The 18,537-nt window shown below is 38.5% G+C and overlaps 1 protein-coding gene across 1 annotated transcript in view; it reads left to right on the top strand.

The window, feature by feature from the left end:
• Nucleotides 1-18,537, top strand: part of LOC145981192 (nuclear pore complex protein Nup205-like) — a 241,218-nt gene that overhangs the window by 40,381 nt on the left and 182,300 nt on the right. The window contains exons 3-6 of the mRNA XM_083114313.1: nt 3,846-4,014; nt 5,104-5,322; nt 13,818-13,998; nt 17,882-18,018. Coding sequence (XP_082970439.1) covers nt 3,846-4,014; nt 5,104-5,322; nt 13,818-13,998; nt 17,882-18,018 — 706 coding nt within the window. The remainder of the gene's footprint in view (nt 1-3,845; nt 4,015-5,103; nt 5,323-13,817; nt 13,999-17,881; nt 18,019-18,537) is intronic.

Here is an 18,537-nt window from a genome sequence, read left to right as displayed (position 1 = left end):
TCAGTAACTTTGTTAACAGACAACAAATTAGCAGTAATATCTGGAACATACATCACTTTAGATATTAACTTCTGCACATTATTTTTGAGTTTTACTTTCACATCACCAATTCCATTACTGATCACCTTTTGATTATTTGCAATGGTAATTTCAGATGATTTAGAATTTGAATAATTATCAAACCAATCTTTACGTTTACTCATGTGTGAAGTACACCCTGAATCTAGTAACCAGTCATCATCATTAAATATTTTACTGGCATAAGCACTGTGGGTAGTCAACAAAAACGAATTATTGTGTTGCGAAGAACTTGGTCCTTGCTTCGTAACTGTAGGTTTCTTCATCCGCTTCTTAGACTTCTGTAGTTGAGGACATCTAGGCTTTATGTGGCCTTCCTTCTTGCAATGATGGCAAATAGGTACAAATGGACCCTTCTTCTTATCTGAAGCTAAATATGCAGAATCCTTGGAAACATTTTCACTTCGTCGAAAATCACCCTGCATGAGCCGTGACTTCACAAACTCGCTGGTAAGTTTCGTCTGTGTTCCTTCAATACCCATTACCAAAGGATTAAACTCTTCAGGCAATCCAATCAACATAATTTCGGCGATTTCTTCATCATCGACACTGCAACCCACGTCCGCCAACTCTTGTTATAATGAGATTATTTCACCAAGGTACAAGTCCATTGAAGGAAAATCTTCATAACGCACTCTGGTCAGTCTTCTTTTAATTGCTAAGCGCCTACTTATACCTTGATTTTCGTAAGCTGCCTTCAAATTTTTCCATGCTGCCTTTGCACTTGCAGCATTTCTAACATGTGGGTAGCAAGAAGAATGCACGCACAAACAAATCTTGGCATACGCTTTCTGGTCTCGAACTGGATCCACTGGAGTAGCTGCTTCGATACAGTCCCATAAACCACTATCGATCAGAGTTAATTTCATTACGAACTTCCACGTGGCGTAATTCTTAACACCTTCCAGTTTTTCAATGTTTGGCTGTCCACTATTAATCACGATTGGAGTCGTCATTGTAGTATCGAATTTGTTTCAATTTTCATGACACCGTAATTTTCGTACAAAAAAAATTACATTGCACAAATTTCGATTCAAAGCTTCACAAGCACTACATCCTATCATGTGATCAGTCATGAGTACATCACAAAAAATTTACGATAAAATTTTTCACTGTGATGAAGTAACTCCAAAGTACATTGCAGCACAGTTCATGAACACCTGGGCTGGGCCCATAACCTGTTAAATTTTAAGAAGCCATAATTCAAACCTGATACTGCATGTTAACTTTTAAGCCATTATTCAAACGAACTAAACTGGAAATAAGAAGTTTTATTTCTCTCCTCTTCTAGGCCACAGGACAATCTAAACGTAAAAAAAAAATTGCTTCACAGAATATATCACATTATGAAAAATTTACATGAACATATTTGGGTATGAGAATCTTTTGAATCAAAACATTTTAACAGTTTCGAAGGGAGTTCCATGTCGATTGTCATGACCGTGTACCCAGTAAGAATATGATACTGCTTTGGGTCAGAACTTTTCGAGTCTGAAAAAGAACCTCAATGTGCATGGTCCGGGAAATGTTTCCTGGACGTGTACTGTCAAGAAATAGTGACGTTCCTTAACCTCCTCTCTCCCCGGATCTGACGATGTGTGATTATTTCCTCTGGGGTTAACTTGAATCAAAAGGGTATGTTGAAAGACCTCACACAATTGGTGATCTCAAGTTAGCTATTCACAACGAAATAGAAGCAATTCCGAATGAAATGCTCGTGAGGGCAACTTCCAACTTAAATCAAGGCTACATGAATGTATAAGGAATGGAGGTTTTTCATTGTCAGACTCAATTTTCAAAACAAAGAAAAATTAATGTATGCACTGAAAATGGCAATTATTTCTGTAGCAATTTTGATTATTAAACCTTGCATTACATTATTTGTTTTATTTATATACACATTTCAAAACAGTCCGCTTTTTCTGCCTGTCCCTGTACAAAAACGATGGTGAAACCACTGATATATGGATGTGAATGCATTAAGAAAACAAATTAAATTAATTTGAGACAAAAATATTTTAACCAGTAAAAGAAGGAAGTCAGTGGTGAATAAGATACAGTATGGAACTTTATCAAAAGTACAATGCCATAGATGTAGCATCAGATATTAAAATTAGAAAATAACAGTGGGCGGGACACACCATTTAAACAGATGCAGCAAGGATCCCAAGGGGTGAGAGGGTGGAGAGATTCTCGCTTATGTCTCTCCCTTTCAAGTCGTAGTGGGAAAGATGTTTAAGAACTGGCCTTTTGGGAGACTATGATAAGAGAAAAGAAGACAGCATATGGGAAGCATCAAAATATATCCTAAGAATGAATAATTGGAAAGAAGAAGCAAAGAAAAATTGAAATATATACAGGGTAATTCTAAAGTCACTTTACATTTTGTGTTTATACAGATTTTATTGCACAATATGTAATTGTACTGAAACATACACCACAACAGCACACAGAATCAATACATTTCAATGTGACCACCTTGCACGTTGAGACACAACCCCCCCTGCTCCATGACAGATCGAAAAACTCTCTCCAGGATGATGGGTGTAATCCTAGCAGCTAAGGCCCGAATCCGTTGTTTGAGTTGTTGAATGCTCTGCATCTTCACCTGGTAAACCTGAGACTTGATGATTCCCCAGGTAAAAATGTCTAAGGGTGTCACATCTGGTGAGTGGGGAGCCCACAACCTTGGCGTGCCACAACCAATCCATCTATCAGGGAAAAAACATTTCAGGTAGTCCCAAACAATTAGGGCAAAATGGGGGTGGCGTCCTGTTGAAGAACAACATTATCCCTAATCCCATCAGATACCAGCTGTGGCTCCAAAAAAGTTCCAACATATCGAGGTATGTGTCCGGTCATAGTAGCTTCAGTGAACATGAACACCTTTAACCTCGTTATCCCCAACCACACATTCACTTTGACTGTCCCGTTGCCACTCCTGCTGCGCATGTGGTTGTTCCTACAGTTGTGTCTATTCACATGCCCACAGGTGTGGAATGTGGCTTCATCGCTGAACAGGACATTCTGCATCAAATTGTCATTTTCCACAGCCTGTAGCAGGTCGTGACACATCGCTTCTCTGACTGCATAGTCCTCAGCTTCAAGCTTATGCACAATCTGGATGTGGTATGCATGCTTCTTCAGCTTGTAATGGAGAGTTCTCCACACAGTGGTTTGCGGAATACCAAGCTCCCTACTAAGTCTTCTAGTCAAGACACTGGGGCTATGTGTGATTGCACCCTCTACACTTTGCATTACAGTGGCAGGTTAGCACTATGATAAATAGTGCATTCGTTGAGCGAAGTTCGGAAAAGTGCATTCTTCTGTAATGGAGCAAAAGGCAACCAAGAGAAGGAGAGAAGTGAAATTTAATGTACATAAATATATCTCCATGAGGCATCATTGTCATCTCCTTGTAATCAAGGGTGGAGGCACATAGTGGTTTTGATCCTACTTTAAACTGTAGGTCCAGTCTGGATAAGCCTTACTGTGCATAAAGTGGACTTAAAACACAAAATCAATCTATCATAGAGGCATCATTGAGTGAGCCCTTTAGATCGTAGGTGCATGATAGGTAGTACTAGTGTAAAGTAATTTTGTGGTTTGTGGATCACTTGGCTGTTAGAAACCCCTACACTTCAAGAGGACAGAGGATCCAGGTTACGTAATAGCAGATATACGTAAAACCGCTAAACATAATCCAATACAGGTTTTGCAGAGATTACATGATCGTGCTTAAATTTTTTTATTCTTTCTATTTTCAGCCCAAAAATGCAAAACACCGAGAAGAACTTCGAAAGGGCATTACAGAAGGGATAAATCTTCCAGGCATGGGTCATCAGATTCTCTCAAAGGAACTTGTGAACGAGACCCTCATTATATCAGACATGTACAATCTCAATGAGTATATGGCCTTGGATCTATTGTGCACAGGTAAATGGTCATGCTATATCAGTTTTGCGTTTGATTCAAGTGTCTCGATTAGTCTTACCTAGCAAATAAGAAGTGGAGTAGCTTGTTGCTGGGGTTGCATGGTTACCCTGCAGACCCTCAGAACTTATTTTGGAGAAGAAAACTGAATAATATCTCTCCCCTAGTTTATCCTTTGGAGAAACCTGTCAATCTTAAATCCACTCTGCAGTACTTAATAGAATGTCCCTGTGACTTGTTGATTGTGATCGAGAATATCTCTCTCTCACTCTCACTCTCACTCTCTCTCTCTCTCTCTCTCTCTCTCTCTCTCTCTCTCTCTCTCTCGCTCTCTCTCTCTCATATATATATATATCGTGAATGTCACCAATCGGCTTAGCGACTCTGAAAACTATGGATTTGACACGAATGTAGGTCATTTTTGACATTTCATTTTTCACCCCCTCTCACCCCCCATGCTGATAGGTGATGAACTTGGAGTTGAACGGCATTGGGAGTGTCACTATTCATCTTAGCGACCCCGACAACTATGAATTCCACACTAATATCGGTCATGTTCGATTATTTTTACATGTAACCTCTTCCCACCCCGTCCCTAGGGGTGCCAGGGGTGTCTTACTCCCACAGTATTTCTTTCCAAATTGTAAGTCATATGTATACCAAGTTTGGTTAAAATTGCTCCAGGCATTCGCGAGTTATGCTGGAACACACACACATACATCCATTTTTATATATAAAAAGATGACAGAGAATAATGGACAGCTAAGTATAAAAAGAGCTGGACAAATTAGCATTATTATATATCTGTATTTGTACATATTTTTATGTTTTTTCCTCCCTCTCCAGGTTAACCCAAACAACAAGAATGTTTAAATGGAATTGAGCAGGCACACTTGTAATAATCCATGGATTTTTTGGTGTAACTGCAACATTTCAAAAACTTATTTTTTCATCCTCTGGATCTAGAGAGAAGTTCACATAAAATGCCAGAAGACGTGTGTTACATGATAACACTGTAGCTCACTTTTCTTTGCAGTTTGTGTTAAATTCTTTGTCACTGACATATTTTTCTGTTTTCTTCCATATATTCAGCACAGCAGCAAATGCCATACCACCCCGGGTTAACTAGAGGCTTGGTCGCAGTTCTCTTGTATTATGACGGCCGCAAAGCATTGGTGAGCTCTCTCAGAACTCTTGTGCAGGCTCGAAGAGGTATCACGTGGACTGTAGAGACGTTGGAAGATATCATTGATTATGTTACAAAATACACACAGGAGGTAATGGATGAAGGATTGATTAATAAGATTTTGGGTAAGTACTTTTGTTCATTATAAATCTGAAGTTATATTTTGTTCTTCACTCACAACTGGGTCAATCCATATGAAGTCATACAACATGGTTGCTTGACCATTTTTAAAAAAGTTTATTTTTTGTGTGGTGTGAGCCTCATATTTCTACAGTTCAGAACCACTGTTATTTTATTTTTACTATCACCGATTTGAAGATGGCGGGCATTTTTTTATCATGGCGCGTGTCATTTTCTCCATTCGTAAGCATTGGCGGCAACTTTTTTATCTCAGCTCTGGTACGTCCTACGACAATGAGATAAAATCTGTGATGTTAAGCACATTATAGGCTACAATTATATGTCTGTGTAATTTTCTAAATATTATTCCTTCATAATAAATTTTAAGGTCAAAATTGTGTATTTTAATCGCTGAAAATGACATTTTCGGAATTTTTTTTTTGGGAGGAGGCAGTTTGTTTGACATTTGATTTATTTGTGCAAGTACCTGTGTACGAATAGAGTATGTCAAAATTATTTGAAACTTGAGACTTTAATATTTGTTTTTCTACAGGGTCATAAACATGTACTTTTTGTTAAAAAATTCCAAGTTCAGGGTTAAATATCTCTGGTGTGCAGTTGTTTAAAAATCTGAAATTTGTACACAATACAGTACTCCATGATAAGTAACTTTAGTAAAAATTTTAAGTTTGAGATTCAATTGTGGCAATTGTGGCCGCGGTGGCTCAGTCGGTAACGCGTCTGACTACCATGCTCAAGGTCCCGGGTTCGATCCCCGGCCGGTTCAAATCCGGGAACTTTTCTAACGGTGAAAGCGGCCCCGGCGCCCACCCAGCGTCGAATAACATGGGTACCTGGGGGAAACCCTGGGGGTTAAAGGCGGTCAGGGGCGTGATGCTGATCACATCACCCCCACTCACGACCGGATCAAGAAAGTGTGGGGCGTTACCCCCACACCCCCTATACGCCTTCATGGCGTGGTGCTATGCACAGGGGAACACTTTACCTTTTTTTTTTACTTTGAGATTCAATTGGTTTAAGAGATACAAAACTCGTGAAAAAATCAATATTTTGCATTAAATATGGTATGCCTAATTTCATTTCTTATTAACATTTTGTGTTAAAATTTTGCAAACTGGAATGTCAATGAACAACATTACAATCCTGAAATGGATCTACAATAAAGTATATATATGAGGGCATGCTAAAAAGTAAAGCTTCCTATGTTATTATTTTCTTTGTTACCTTGTAAGTGCATTTTGGTTTTTGAGCAACCATACATTGCACTTATAAGACTTTCCCGTTTCTCCATTGAAGGTTTCAAACTTCTATCGCCAGGGGGTGCAGAACTATAGCAAGGAAAATGGCAACATGTAACCATGCAATAAAATAACAGTGGTTCTGAACTGTCAACATATGAGGCTCACACCACACAAAAAATAAACTTTTTTAAAAATGGTCAAGCAACCATGTTGTATGACTTCATATGGATTGACCCAACTGTAAAGTTAAGAATAGACATCAGATTTTAGGTTTTTAACCTATTTTATTCTTTGCACATAATTAAGAAATAAGTTATTTTGCTTGTTAGAAATTATAGGTTTATGTGCCTAAAGCAAACTTTGTTTTAGATATATATTTTTAAGGTTTTACAGGATTTTTATACAGGGTGCGCAAGTAGAATTGGCGTGGAAAATACATGAAGTTCTTAATTTAAAAATTTTATTGAAAATTCCAGAAACAAGAACAAAGTAATGCTTTATAGATCGAACTTATGCAATGAAGTAGGCCTCCCCGATGGCGCAGTGGTAGCGTCGTCGCCTTGTAATCAAGGGGTCCCGGGTTCGATACCCGGTGGAGGCACAAGTGGTTCGGATCCCACTTTAAACTGTAGGTCCAGTCCCGATTAGTGTTACTGTGCATAAACTGGACTTAAAACACCAAATCAATCAATCAATCAATTATTCAATGAAGCCATCTTCAGCTTCAATCACAGCCTCCAGATGACCCCGGAAGCAAGAACAGGCGCATTTTACATCTTCGGGAGACAAATCTTCAATACTTGGCAGTTTCTTTTCCTCTGCTCACCTGTATTGTTATAGGCAGTCTTATTAGTGATACTTTCAACCATGCCCCACAGATAATAGTCAAGAGAATTGCCGTCAGGTGAGTTTGGAGGCCACATATCAGGGGTAACTTGGTCAGAAAAGTTATCCTTGAGCCACTTCTGAGTTTTCCTGACCATGTGTGCTGGTGCACTTCCACTCCTCAGGCCACTCCTAATCATCCAATCTGTTTGAGGTCTGCTTTCTTTGAAGTCTTAGTGATAACTGAGAATCTGGAATGAAAACATGGATCAGGGAAAATCTTGTACTATCTGTCATTTCCTGATTAAACTTGAGCCAATTCTACTCATGCACCCTGTATCACACTGAGGTATTTGCTCTGTTTGGTGACAAAAAAACTGAACGACTACTGCGTTTTATTTCCCTTCTTTCAAGTCTGTGATGAGTTTTCAAAGCTCTAAACAAAGCAAAATGTCAGGCCTCACTGTCACTTGCATAGTCCAAAGTGCAAACATCTGATACATGTGGTCTTGCTCACTTTCGTGTCGGTCTGTGTTCTGTGGCATTCACACCTTGCGAAGTAACTTTTCAGCATTCAAATTTGTATCACTATGTTTTTGTTGAATGGTAATTTTCAGCATAAAAGATGATCCTCACAGACAAGAGGAGGAATTTGACTGTGGATAACATGAAAAAGATTATGTATTCAGGGTGGCCCCTCTAGGAGCATGATAATATCCAAATATAATTCCCTGTTAACAAGTCGAACTCTCCAAAAACTCAAGGGTACAAACAGCTGTTTTCTCTATTACAACCTTACATATTACTGCGTCTCTCCACTCACACACACAAATATATTAACAATATAAGGGGTCTGTGTGATGATGTTACGGGATATACTAATCTACTATGAAAAAATGTTAATTGTATAAGAATTTCAAACTCAAATTTATCTAATCAACTTGAAGATCTCGCAGTAATCTTCCGTCTGTCAGATAACCCTAAAAAAGTAAACGGATTGAGAAAATTCTGTTTTATTTTCCACATAGCTTTCTTTTCTTCCTTGATAAAAAAAAGCTAACCCGTGAGAAACTTGCCTCAGGGCATTCATAAATATGCTTAAATTAAATGAGATTTGGATTAATAAAAGTTGCATTTTTTCACATCTACAGAGAAACATTAATGCATAATTCCAGAAGTATTATACAGCAAATTATACATACGCAATTCATTTTTCATATCAACAAGTAACTTTTGTTAACAGCACAAGTGTAGTAATACTATTACAATAAATTATTTTCCTGTAGTTTACGGTTATTACAAGCATAAGAAAACAGTTTTTCTTTGTGACGTTTCAGGAGAACACACGCTCCTTTCATCAGACATTTATTATGTTTTCTTATGCTTGTAATAACCGTAAACTACAGGAAAATAATTCTATAATGCAAGCAATGCGTACATACAAGCCATTACAATAAATTGTGGATAATTTTGAAAATGATGTATAGAAAGAAAATGTGGTTATAACATATTAAATATTCTTACGTATCGTTTGCAGTTTTGTTTTTAACGATTATATCTAATCAGCATTTTTAGGAATGTTGAACCATGGCTGCGGTGGCTCAGTCCGTAACGTGTCTGACTACCATGCTAAAGGTCTCGGGTTCGATTCCCTGGCCGGTTCAAATCCGGGAACTTTTCTAACGTTGGAAGCGGCCCCAGCTCCCACCCAGCATCGAATGACATGGGTACCTGGGGGAAACCTTGGGGGGTAAAGGTGGTCAGGGGCGTGATGCTGATCACATCACCCCCACTCACGACCGGATCAAGAAAGTGTGGGGTATTACCCCCACACCCCCTATACACCTTATGGCATGGTGCTGAGCACTTTACCTTTACTTTTTTTTTTTTTTTTTACCTTTTTGAACCATTTCAAGTTTTTTGTAATCTATTTCAGAATATTTTGAACCTAATTAAGGTTTTTAGAACCTATTTTAGGATTTTTAGAACCTATTATGGGAACCTAAAAGCACACTAAAAATCAGAGGTCTAGTTATAAATAACATAGAGTAGAATTCTTGGTTCAACTACAAGAGAAGAGCAGACGTTAACTGATTAAAGTTGGAAAGAGCAGAGGGATTCATCTGCACTCAGTTAAGGTGCAAAATCTGACATTGCAGTGGAAAACCAAACTTCCATGTCATCATGGAAAAGTACCTTAAGTGCTTTGAGGGTCAGGTTTCGCACCTTGTTCCTGCTTAGCACATTAGCAAATGTTAACTGACAGCTCAAAACTAAGATCAGGCATAGTGCTTTGTTAGTCTTTGTAAAACACGATTACCATGGCAAACTTAGTCGGTAACACGGAGAGAGGATTCTTTGGAGCACATATTTATACACACATTAAAAAAAGAAATGCGTGCCCTAACAGGAACTATTTCAAGCCATTTAATGGATTTTGTCATTGTGTCCAGTGTTGTTTTGAAATTTAATTTTAAATTTGTGTACGAGGCGAATCCAGAAAGTAAGTTTCCCTATTTTTTCCCCGTGAAAGTAAACATAATGAGCCGTGTAAATTGCGCATGCGCAGCAGAGCTAAGACGTATCAATCATATGCCAGGCGGACAGATCCCGCCTGGCGCCAGTAGCGAGGCAGCAGTGGTCCGAAGTGGAAGCTCGTATTCCTTCTCCCGCCGCATGCCAGTAGCGAGGCAGCAGTGGTCCAAAATGGAATCTCGTATTCCTTCTCCCGCCGCATGCGAGGTTCGGTCGGTGATAAAGTTCCTGAATGCACAAAGCATTGCGCCAATTGACATTCATCGTCAGCTCTGTGAGGTCTACGGGCCGAACATTATGAGTAAGCAGATGGTGCGTCGCTGGTGTCGGCAGTTTTCGGAAGGTCGTCAAAGTGTCCATGATGAAGAGCGCAGTGGGCGTCCGTCCCTCATCACTGATGATCTGGTTGAGCTGGTGCGGCAGTGCATCGTAGAGAACCGTCGCTTCACGATTACGGAGTTGAGTAGCCTTTTTCCGCAGATATCGTGATCCGTGTTGCATGAGATTGTCAAAAAATTGTGTGCCAGGTGGGTGCCGAAAAACCTGACACCCGAACACAAAATGAAACGTTCAGGAGCAGCACTGACATTCCTGCAACGGTACCATGATGACGGCGATGATTTCCTCGACAGGATCGTCAGGGGCGATGAGACGTGGATTTCGCACTTCACCCCGGAAACCAAGCAGCAGTCAATGCATTGGCGGCATAGTGGATCTCCGGTCAAGAAGAAATTCAAACAGACGCTGTCGGTACAGAAAGTGATGTGCACCGTGTTTTGGGTCAGGAAGGGCATTTTGCTCATTGACTTCCTCCCCAGAGGTGAAACGGTGAATGCTGACCATTACTGTGAAACACTAAGGAAATTGCGACGTGCCATTCAAAACCAGAGGCGTGGCATGCTTACTGCAGGTGTTGTGCTCCTCCATGACAATGCTCGTTCACATACGGCTCGGCGCACAGCAGCTGTTTTGACGGAATTTGGCTGGGAGTTGTTTGATCATCACTTTACAGTCCTGATCTGGCTCCCAGCGATTTTCACGTTTTCTTGCACCTCAAGAAATTCCTGTCCTCCGGTGAGCATTTTGGCAACGATGAATAGCTGAAGACGTCTGTCACACGCTGGTTCCATTTACAGGCGGCAGAGTTCTACGACAGTGGGATCCAAAAGTTGATACCATGATACGACAAGTGTCTCAATTCTGGTGGTTGCTATGTTGAAAAATAGCTGAACTTTTGCTGTACCTGTTGCCAATAAATGGTTTCCTGAAACTGTGTTGTTGTTTTTTTAAAAAAATAGGGAAACTTACTTTCTGGATGCGCCTCGTATTATACCAAAAATCTGAAGTAGTTACTATATGTGGGGAGACCCAAAATAAACCGGAATTGTTCTTTGGTGGGCAGGCCCATTGTAGTACATGCTTCCGCCTCTACATCAGGGTGGCTACTCACAGGGAATTCTGGGAATTATGCATGAATTATTGGCTCCAGGAATTATACGTGAAATATATGTGTAGTTTTCTCTGCAGACATGAAAAATTGCAAATTTTATTAATCCAAATTCAATTTATTTTATACATATTTATAAATATGCTTTTATTTTATGGAGGAAAGAAATGAAAGCTTCGTGGAAAATAAAACAAAATTCTCTCAATCCGTTTAGTTTGTTAGCCTGCCTGTGCAGAACAATCTATGTAACAGAGGGAAGATTATTGCAAGATAAGATATTTTGAAGCTGATTAGGTAAATTTGAGTTTGAAATTCTTATACAATTAATAATTTTTGTGCTAGATTAGTATATCCCTTGACATTTGAGACTTGCATTTGTAAATGTATTCCGAGTCTGTGTATGTGAAATGGCAAATTTAAACTCTGCACCATATAGTATATATTTTTAATATAGGTACATACCGTTAATTGAATTTGAATTTTTGGTTGCATATGAATTGCACAGATCCTTTATATTGTTAATGTATTTGCATGTGTGTGTGTTAGGGGGGGGGGAGAGGCTGTATTACATAAGGTTGAAATAGAGAAAACATCTGCTTGTACCCTTGAATTTTTAGAAATTTTGCCCTGAAGACCAGGAATTATACTTGAATTTTATCATGGTCTTAGAATATCCACCATGTAGATGTCTTTTGTGGAGACCCTTCTGCATCAGTATGCCTACCAGTGTTGTCAAATGTAGTCATAGTGCCACGTAATAGTTTTTTTGTTAAGCCCCGTTGGTCGATTTTTGTGATGGTGGTTGTGAAATTCTGTTTTCTGTCAGGGAAAATGGCAGCGGGAACAGTTGTAATGCTTAAAACAGCTTCCAAGGAAGCTGGTCTGCTGAAGACACAAGTTTACGAGTATGTTTCCCACTTTAGGAATGGTAAATTGTCACTTGCAGACCTACCTCACTCAGGGTGATGCAGATTCCTTTTTCTGATGCAAACGGCATTTTTCTTGTAGAATTTATTCCTAACGATCAACCTTTTAACTAGGCGTTTTACCTACAAGTTCTGGAACGTTTACTTGACGCGATGAAATGAAAACTCTCTGAGTTGTAGCAAAGTGGGGAGGGATGGCTTCACCACAACATGCCATGATGCAAAGCATTGACTGGGACAGAATTTTTAACCAAAAACAGCATTCATTTGACTCTCCCTCATATGTTGAAAGAATGTGACAACTTTCTGTTCAGATAGTATTTATAAATAAAAAAGGTATTAAATAATTTCTGGTTCTGTCGACTAAAACAATACAAATTGAATGTTCAGGTAAATTACTGCCAGGAAGAAAGGGTATTTCATTTTCAAAATATATATATTTTAAGTACAACCTGAAAAACCCACATGGTGTTGGGCAAAAATGGCCAACCCTATTGAAAATCAATTTGTCCAGTCTGAGACTTGAATTGAAACCAATCACCAGAAGCACCCTAATTAGGAGGGGAACATAAAAACAAGTGAAAGAAATGTATATGATGAGTACATAGGAGAATGAAAATTTTGGGCAAAACGATGCATATATAAAAGTGGAGGAAACAGTAAACACCACAGAAAAGAGAATCTCTTTATTTTGCATGTTCACTGGAGAAACAATAATGGTGCTACACTGCAGTGACTTCAGATGATGGGAGTGGATAGCAACAGGAGTTGGTCAAAAGAGGATCACTTTCACCAGTGTTTGTATTGGACTGTTGGTGGGATGGAAAATGTCGGAAATACAGGGTGGCGCGTATTGTATCTACCAATTTGAGTTGGCAACCCTGACAAGATGCAGGTGCACATGTGTGGCTTACCTACAGGTGTGAGGAGTTGGGAGTCAGGCAATTGGTATACCATGGATCGTTGGCCGAAGCAGACGTGGATTGTGGCAGTGGAAACGTTCATCCAAACAGGCACCGGGCACAGTGGCGGAAGAATGAAGATCGCCATGCACCTGTTCCAGAGATGCACAGCATTCTGAAGTGGGCTAGACAGTGGAGAGCTATGTTGTGAGCCATCAGTCACCATGAGATATGCGCTATTCCATGGAACATGTTGAGACGCACGTGATGAAAGCCTTCCATCATCACCTCCAACAGTGCATCCAAGCAGGAAGAAGACTCTTAGAGGATGTTATTTTGAAGGTGCACTGATATTTTTATTGTCCATATTATGCACTCTATTAAATGCCCATGTCTATATTTTTTATTTCTTAACCATACAAAGTTACTATATGCACTCGCTGTCTTTCCATTGTCATTTGTAGTTGGTAGATACAATATGCCCACCCTGTATGTGGTTGAGATTGATGGGGTGGATATAAGTAAGGAGTTGGTTACTGAGTTTAGTCCAGGGCCTCTGGCACTTTGCATAAATTTACTTAAGCAATTTCTTTTTTATTTCAGAACTGTTGGATGAGCTGGACTTATCTAAAGAAATTGAACTCCTGCAGCAGAATAGAGCACTTGGCGGTGCCCGGCACCATAGACAGGTTATGGACCTTTTTGTTGAAATCAGACAGGTTCTTGCAGATATTGTTTACCTATGGGCAGCACAAGGTGGGCTCCCTACTGAACCACTAAAATGGTGAGGAATACTCTTTGAGACAATTATTTACTCATTATTATAGATCTGTGGACTCTTGTTCTTGAAGGTAGCTCATTTGTTCAGGTTTGGGCAAACTCTTGTAGGATTAGGAAGAAATGTAATGTAAATTATTGTTTTGAATACTTGACAAGAAATAAGTGCAGTTGAACCTGAGTTATAGGTATGTCAAGGTGAAGAGGAAAATAGTATGTATAACTGATAATTACTTACAAATCAGATTTACATACCATGTCATATCATTATTAAAATACTGTATTTGTATCTATTTTGAGGAACAAGAAATACATAATACACGCTATTTCTGTCATAAAGTGGTAAATTGACGAATCTAAAAGTTTGATTCTTAAGTTTTATATGAATTCGCATCTACTTCCTTATAAATTTTACTTTCTGGTCAAACGTGTAACATTTCCTCTTTCTGTTTTCCACGGTCGACCAGTTGCAACTGAAAACGTTGTGAAGGAACCACTGTTCTGTTTTTATTATGGAACGTGAAACTTCAAATGTCAGCTATCTGCATCTTTTTAACGTGTGTTGTTTCGTCTACTGATTACGTACAAAAGAAAATGCATCTCGTTCTGAACAATTGGGGCAATTCTTTCGAGATCAAACACCACCATGCTCTCTTTTCTTGTTTTTGTAACCACAAGAAATGCATACTTTTGCAGTTTTGTTTTGCACAAATCAACTGTATTTTATTAAAATTTTTACGTATGATCTCAAATTACGTATAAGTGCATTACATACAAATGAGGTTTAATTAACACATTTTTAAATTGTATTTGTTGGACCTACAATAATTACGTATAAAACAGAATTACACAGAACTAAGTTACATATAAAGCAGTATCAACTGTACTTATTTCCAGAATATGATTGAACAGAGCTTGTAATTTTGAAATAATTGGGGTGGCAGTGCTTAATAGTCACTTCCTCATGGAGAAACATAGGGTCACGTCATAGTGAGTGTGGATGAGCATGGTGATGATACCTACCGTAAATTTAATAAAACATAGATAATATTCTTTCTGCAGCTAGAAAACTACAGACTGCAATAGTATTGCTTGTGAGTGAAATTGAGTGAAGTCTGTCCAATTTCTGATAAAGTTGCGGTAAGCTGGGTCAAATTTTCAGAATACACCACTGAAGTGAACAATTTCCAACACCGAATGCACAATAGTAGACCTACAGACATACAAATTGCAATAAACCTTATATTTGCATTAAATAAAATGTTAGAAATCCATGTAATCAGCATTACCAACCAGCCAAGTTCACAAATCCTTAAATGTTGTACCTCGCGCAGCTACATTGCACCAACATTAATCTGATCATCCAAATTTTTTGTTTCGGCAATCTCCTGTGCCAGAATATAATCATGTTCAATAAAAACATCACCACCATGATACTGCCCCCAGTTCGGAAATTTTGGCCTCAAGTTTTCCTGTCTGTAATTAGAGGTTGAATTGAATAGATTCACGCATGGACAGATCGTTTTGTCGTAAGCTGCTCCTTGCGATACCAAATTTCCCAGACCTTCATTGTTTTGTCGCATGCCATCGCAACGTGACTCGAGGTGACTTCAATGAAATGTTTTGCCCAGTGTGCAGCCACCCATAAGAGCCTCATGTTAAACCTTCCCTCGAGTTGGTTTACAACAAAAATGACTCGTCACGTCCTGGCGGATCCAGTGTGCAGTTTGCCTAAGTGAAGAGAGTTGCTGATGAAAATGGACATAGTGAGAGTAAACATAGCACAGCTCATGCTAGAAAGAGCGGAAGAAGAGAACAAGAAAATAGTACATGCAAATGAAGTTAAAAAAATTATAGCAAAACAAAATAGTTTATTAATAATCTATTTTCATATCTGCTCCCCACTATTTTTATTATTTATATGTTTTCCTTTTTCAAGGAAACTTAGAATCAAACTCTTTGACAAATGCTTTAGTTTATTGGTTTAAGAAGAGAACAAGAAAATAGTACATGCAAATGAAGTTAAAAAAATTATAGCAAAACAAAATAGTTTAATAATAATCTATTTTCATATCTGCTCCCCACTATTTTTATTATTTATATGTTTTCCTTTTTCAAGGAAACTTAGAATCAAACTCTTTGACAAATGCTTTAGTTTATTGGTTTAATCATTCGAAAGGTCTGAGGACTTCATTATCAGTTCTTTAATTATGTTGGCGGAAGTGTTTATCTGTAGATGCACATCAGTTCTCCAGTGCTAAGAAGGAAGTGATCTTCAAAATTAATTGAGTTTAATTTGTTTTTAGTTTATGCCCACTTTATGCACAAATTGGCTGATTGGGACTGGACTTACTGTTTAAAGTGGGATCTGAACCACTGTGTGCATCCACCAGGTACTGAACCCAGGACTTCTTGATTAATAGAGACTGGATTTTAAAGTGAAAACTTTCCTCTAAAAAGAACAAAAAAAAGGTGAAAATTATTGCCAAAAAAGGGGAAAAAAAGGCTATATTTTTTTGCACACTACTAAAAATACTATTTTAAATGAAGGTGCAATAAATACCATTCATATATACAGTAGTGGCATTAATTCTGGACACTTTTAGTAAAATGTTATTTTTTTAAAATCTCGAATGTAAAAACTTTATTCTGTATAGAAATATTAAACAAGTTTAAATTACATTGTTCAGTAACTTCAATATGGCATCTGAGATCAGCAGTGTAGTCTGATTTTCAACCAACAGATCACTTGTGTGCGATTGTTGTATAGAAGGTCAACTGTGAGCATCATTCAGTAACTTCAAGAATTGCATCTTACTGCAGCATTAATGGCTGATTATTTGTGGAAAGAGCTGATAATTGCTAGGGGCCAAATCTGGGCTGTAAGGAGGGTGGTCAAACAATTCCCACTGAAAATGTTGGAGAAGGTCCTTAGTTCGAGCATTGCTAGAGAACAATCATTACTCCTTAAAGCCCAGATTGATTTTACGGTGCCTCATGTCAACAATTCCAAATACTTCTAGTGAACGTATGCCTCCGTACAAATTAAACAAGTGGCTAGGGGCACAGCACAGGGCTTCAACAATGACCAAGAGCTCAAGGACAGTGTTACTGCATGGCTGAATGCACAGGTGGCAGATGTCTTTGACATGGGTATTGTAAACCTTGTTCACCGATATGATAAGTGTCTCAAACAGAAACTGCGCTTATGTAGAAAAATAGCTTAGATTTGTCTCTTTCAGTTGTATATAATAAAAACTCACAATGTCCTGGTGTTTCTTTTATACCCAAACAGAAGTTACTTTCCGAATGACCCTCGTATTTTCAATTTTGAGTTAGTGCCTGTGTACCTTTGAATAAGTCTTTAGTGTCCGCGCGCAGTCAATTATAAGCCATTGCAAAGGTCTCTGCCTGCAAACTAAGGCCATTGTTGAACTTTCTCCTAAATTAGTAAACTTGCAGGTGCACAGAGATATTGAATTTTCATTTGCCTAGAAATTTCTGTAAGTTTTAGGCTGAGAAACCACTCCTCTTCACTGGTGCAAGTGTGTACAGGAGGCGCCATCTTTAAAATAACAGAAATGGCATTTTGAACTCACTTGATTAGTGCTGCAGCCTTGAAATCATTTTGTAAGTAACAGTTAATACCTCGTGTAAATTTGAGCTGTATGCAGTCTGCCGTACACTTTTTATTGGACTTTTGAGACTTCCATTTGACTCTTGTAACTTTATTTATTTGACAGTTTTAACATCGAAACATCATACCTTACCTGGTATTATAACAACTTCATTACATTAGTTACTATATAAGCAGTTTCATTTAGAAGAAAATTCTAGGCTTGTAAGATTCTAATTTGGTTGTGTTTTGATTTTGAATTTTCTCCAACTAGTTTGATAGGCCACATGTCTAGGACCAAGTTTGAAGCTGGATCAACTGGAGCAATAGACAATGTGACCCTGGCTTTACAAATGGCTTTGCTGTACAGTTTGGATTTAAATATATTGCAGAAGCATGAAGATGGCGAAGGTAGGTTTTGACTATCTGAACTCTAGTATTGTTTTTAGTTTTCTGTGTTTGACGTGGTCGTTGCATTTAAACAAAAATGTTTTTGGAAGTGAAACAATCTTATCGTTATATACAAAAAGTTAATGACCACCTCATGTCAGCATGGGCTAGTCAGAGAAAAAAGATTGAACAACTTAATCATTAATATATGCGCATACTGAATCACCCGCAACCTTCCCTCCTTTTATAACTCAACTCTAAAATCTCTGGCGTAGATAGTCAAAATTCATCCAAAAGTCCGTTACCTTTTTTAACCACAGAGATTTTCAGGCCCCTAATCCAGAATACCATGGATCTTTTGTATCAAATCCAGAATTTAACAGTATCCCCTCTCCTTTTTATACTAGTGGATAATTGGCCCCACCTTTTTGTGGTTGTCTAGCTACAGCAGGCATGGTCCACCAATATGGAATGGTTTAACTGGAACACACTATTCAAATCAGTTTTCTATTAAGCAAGCACTTCTAGTGTAACCCCCAC

This window comes from Lepisma saccharinum, chromosome 29 (genome assembly GCF_977018435.1).
Source record: "Lepisma saccharinum chromosome 29, izLepSacc3.1, whole genome shotgun sequence".
NCBI classification, from domain to species: Eukaryota; Metazoa; Arthropoda; class Insecta; order Zygentoma; family Lepismatidae; genus Lepisma; species Lepisma saccharinum.
Note: the sequence above shows the minus strand (reverse complement) of the source record. Positions and strands in the feature narration are given on the sequence as shown.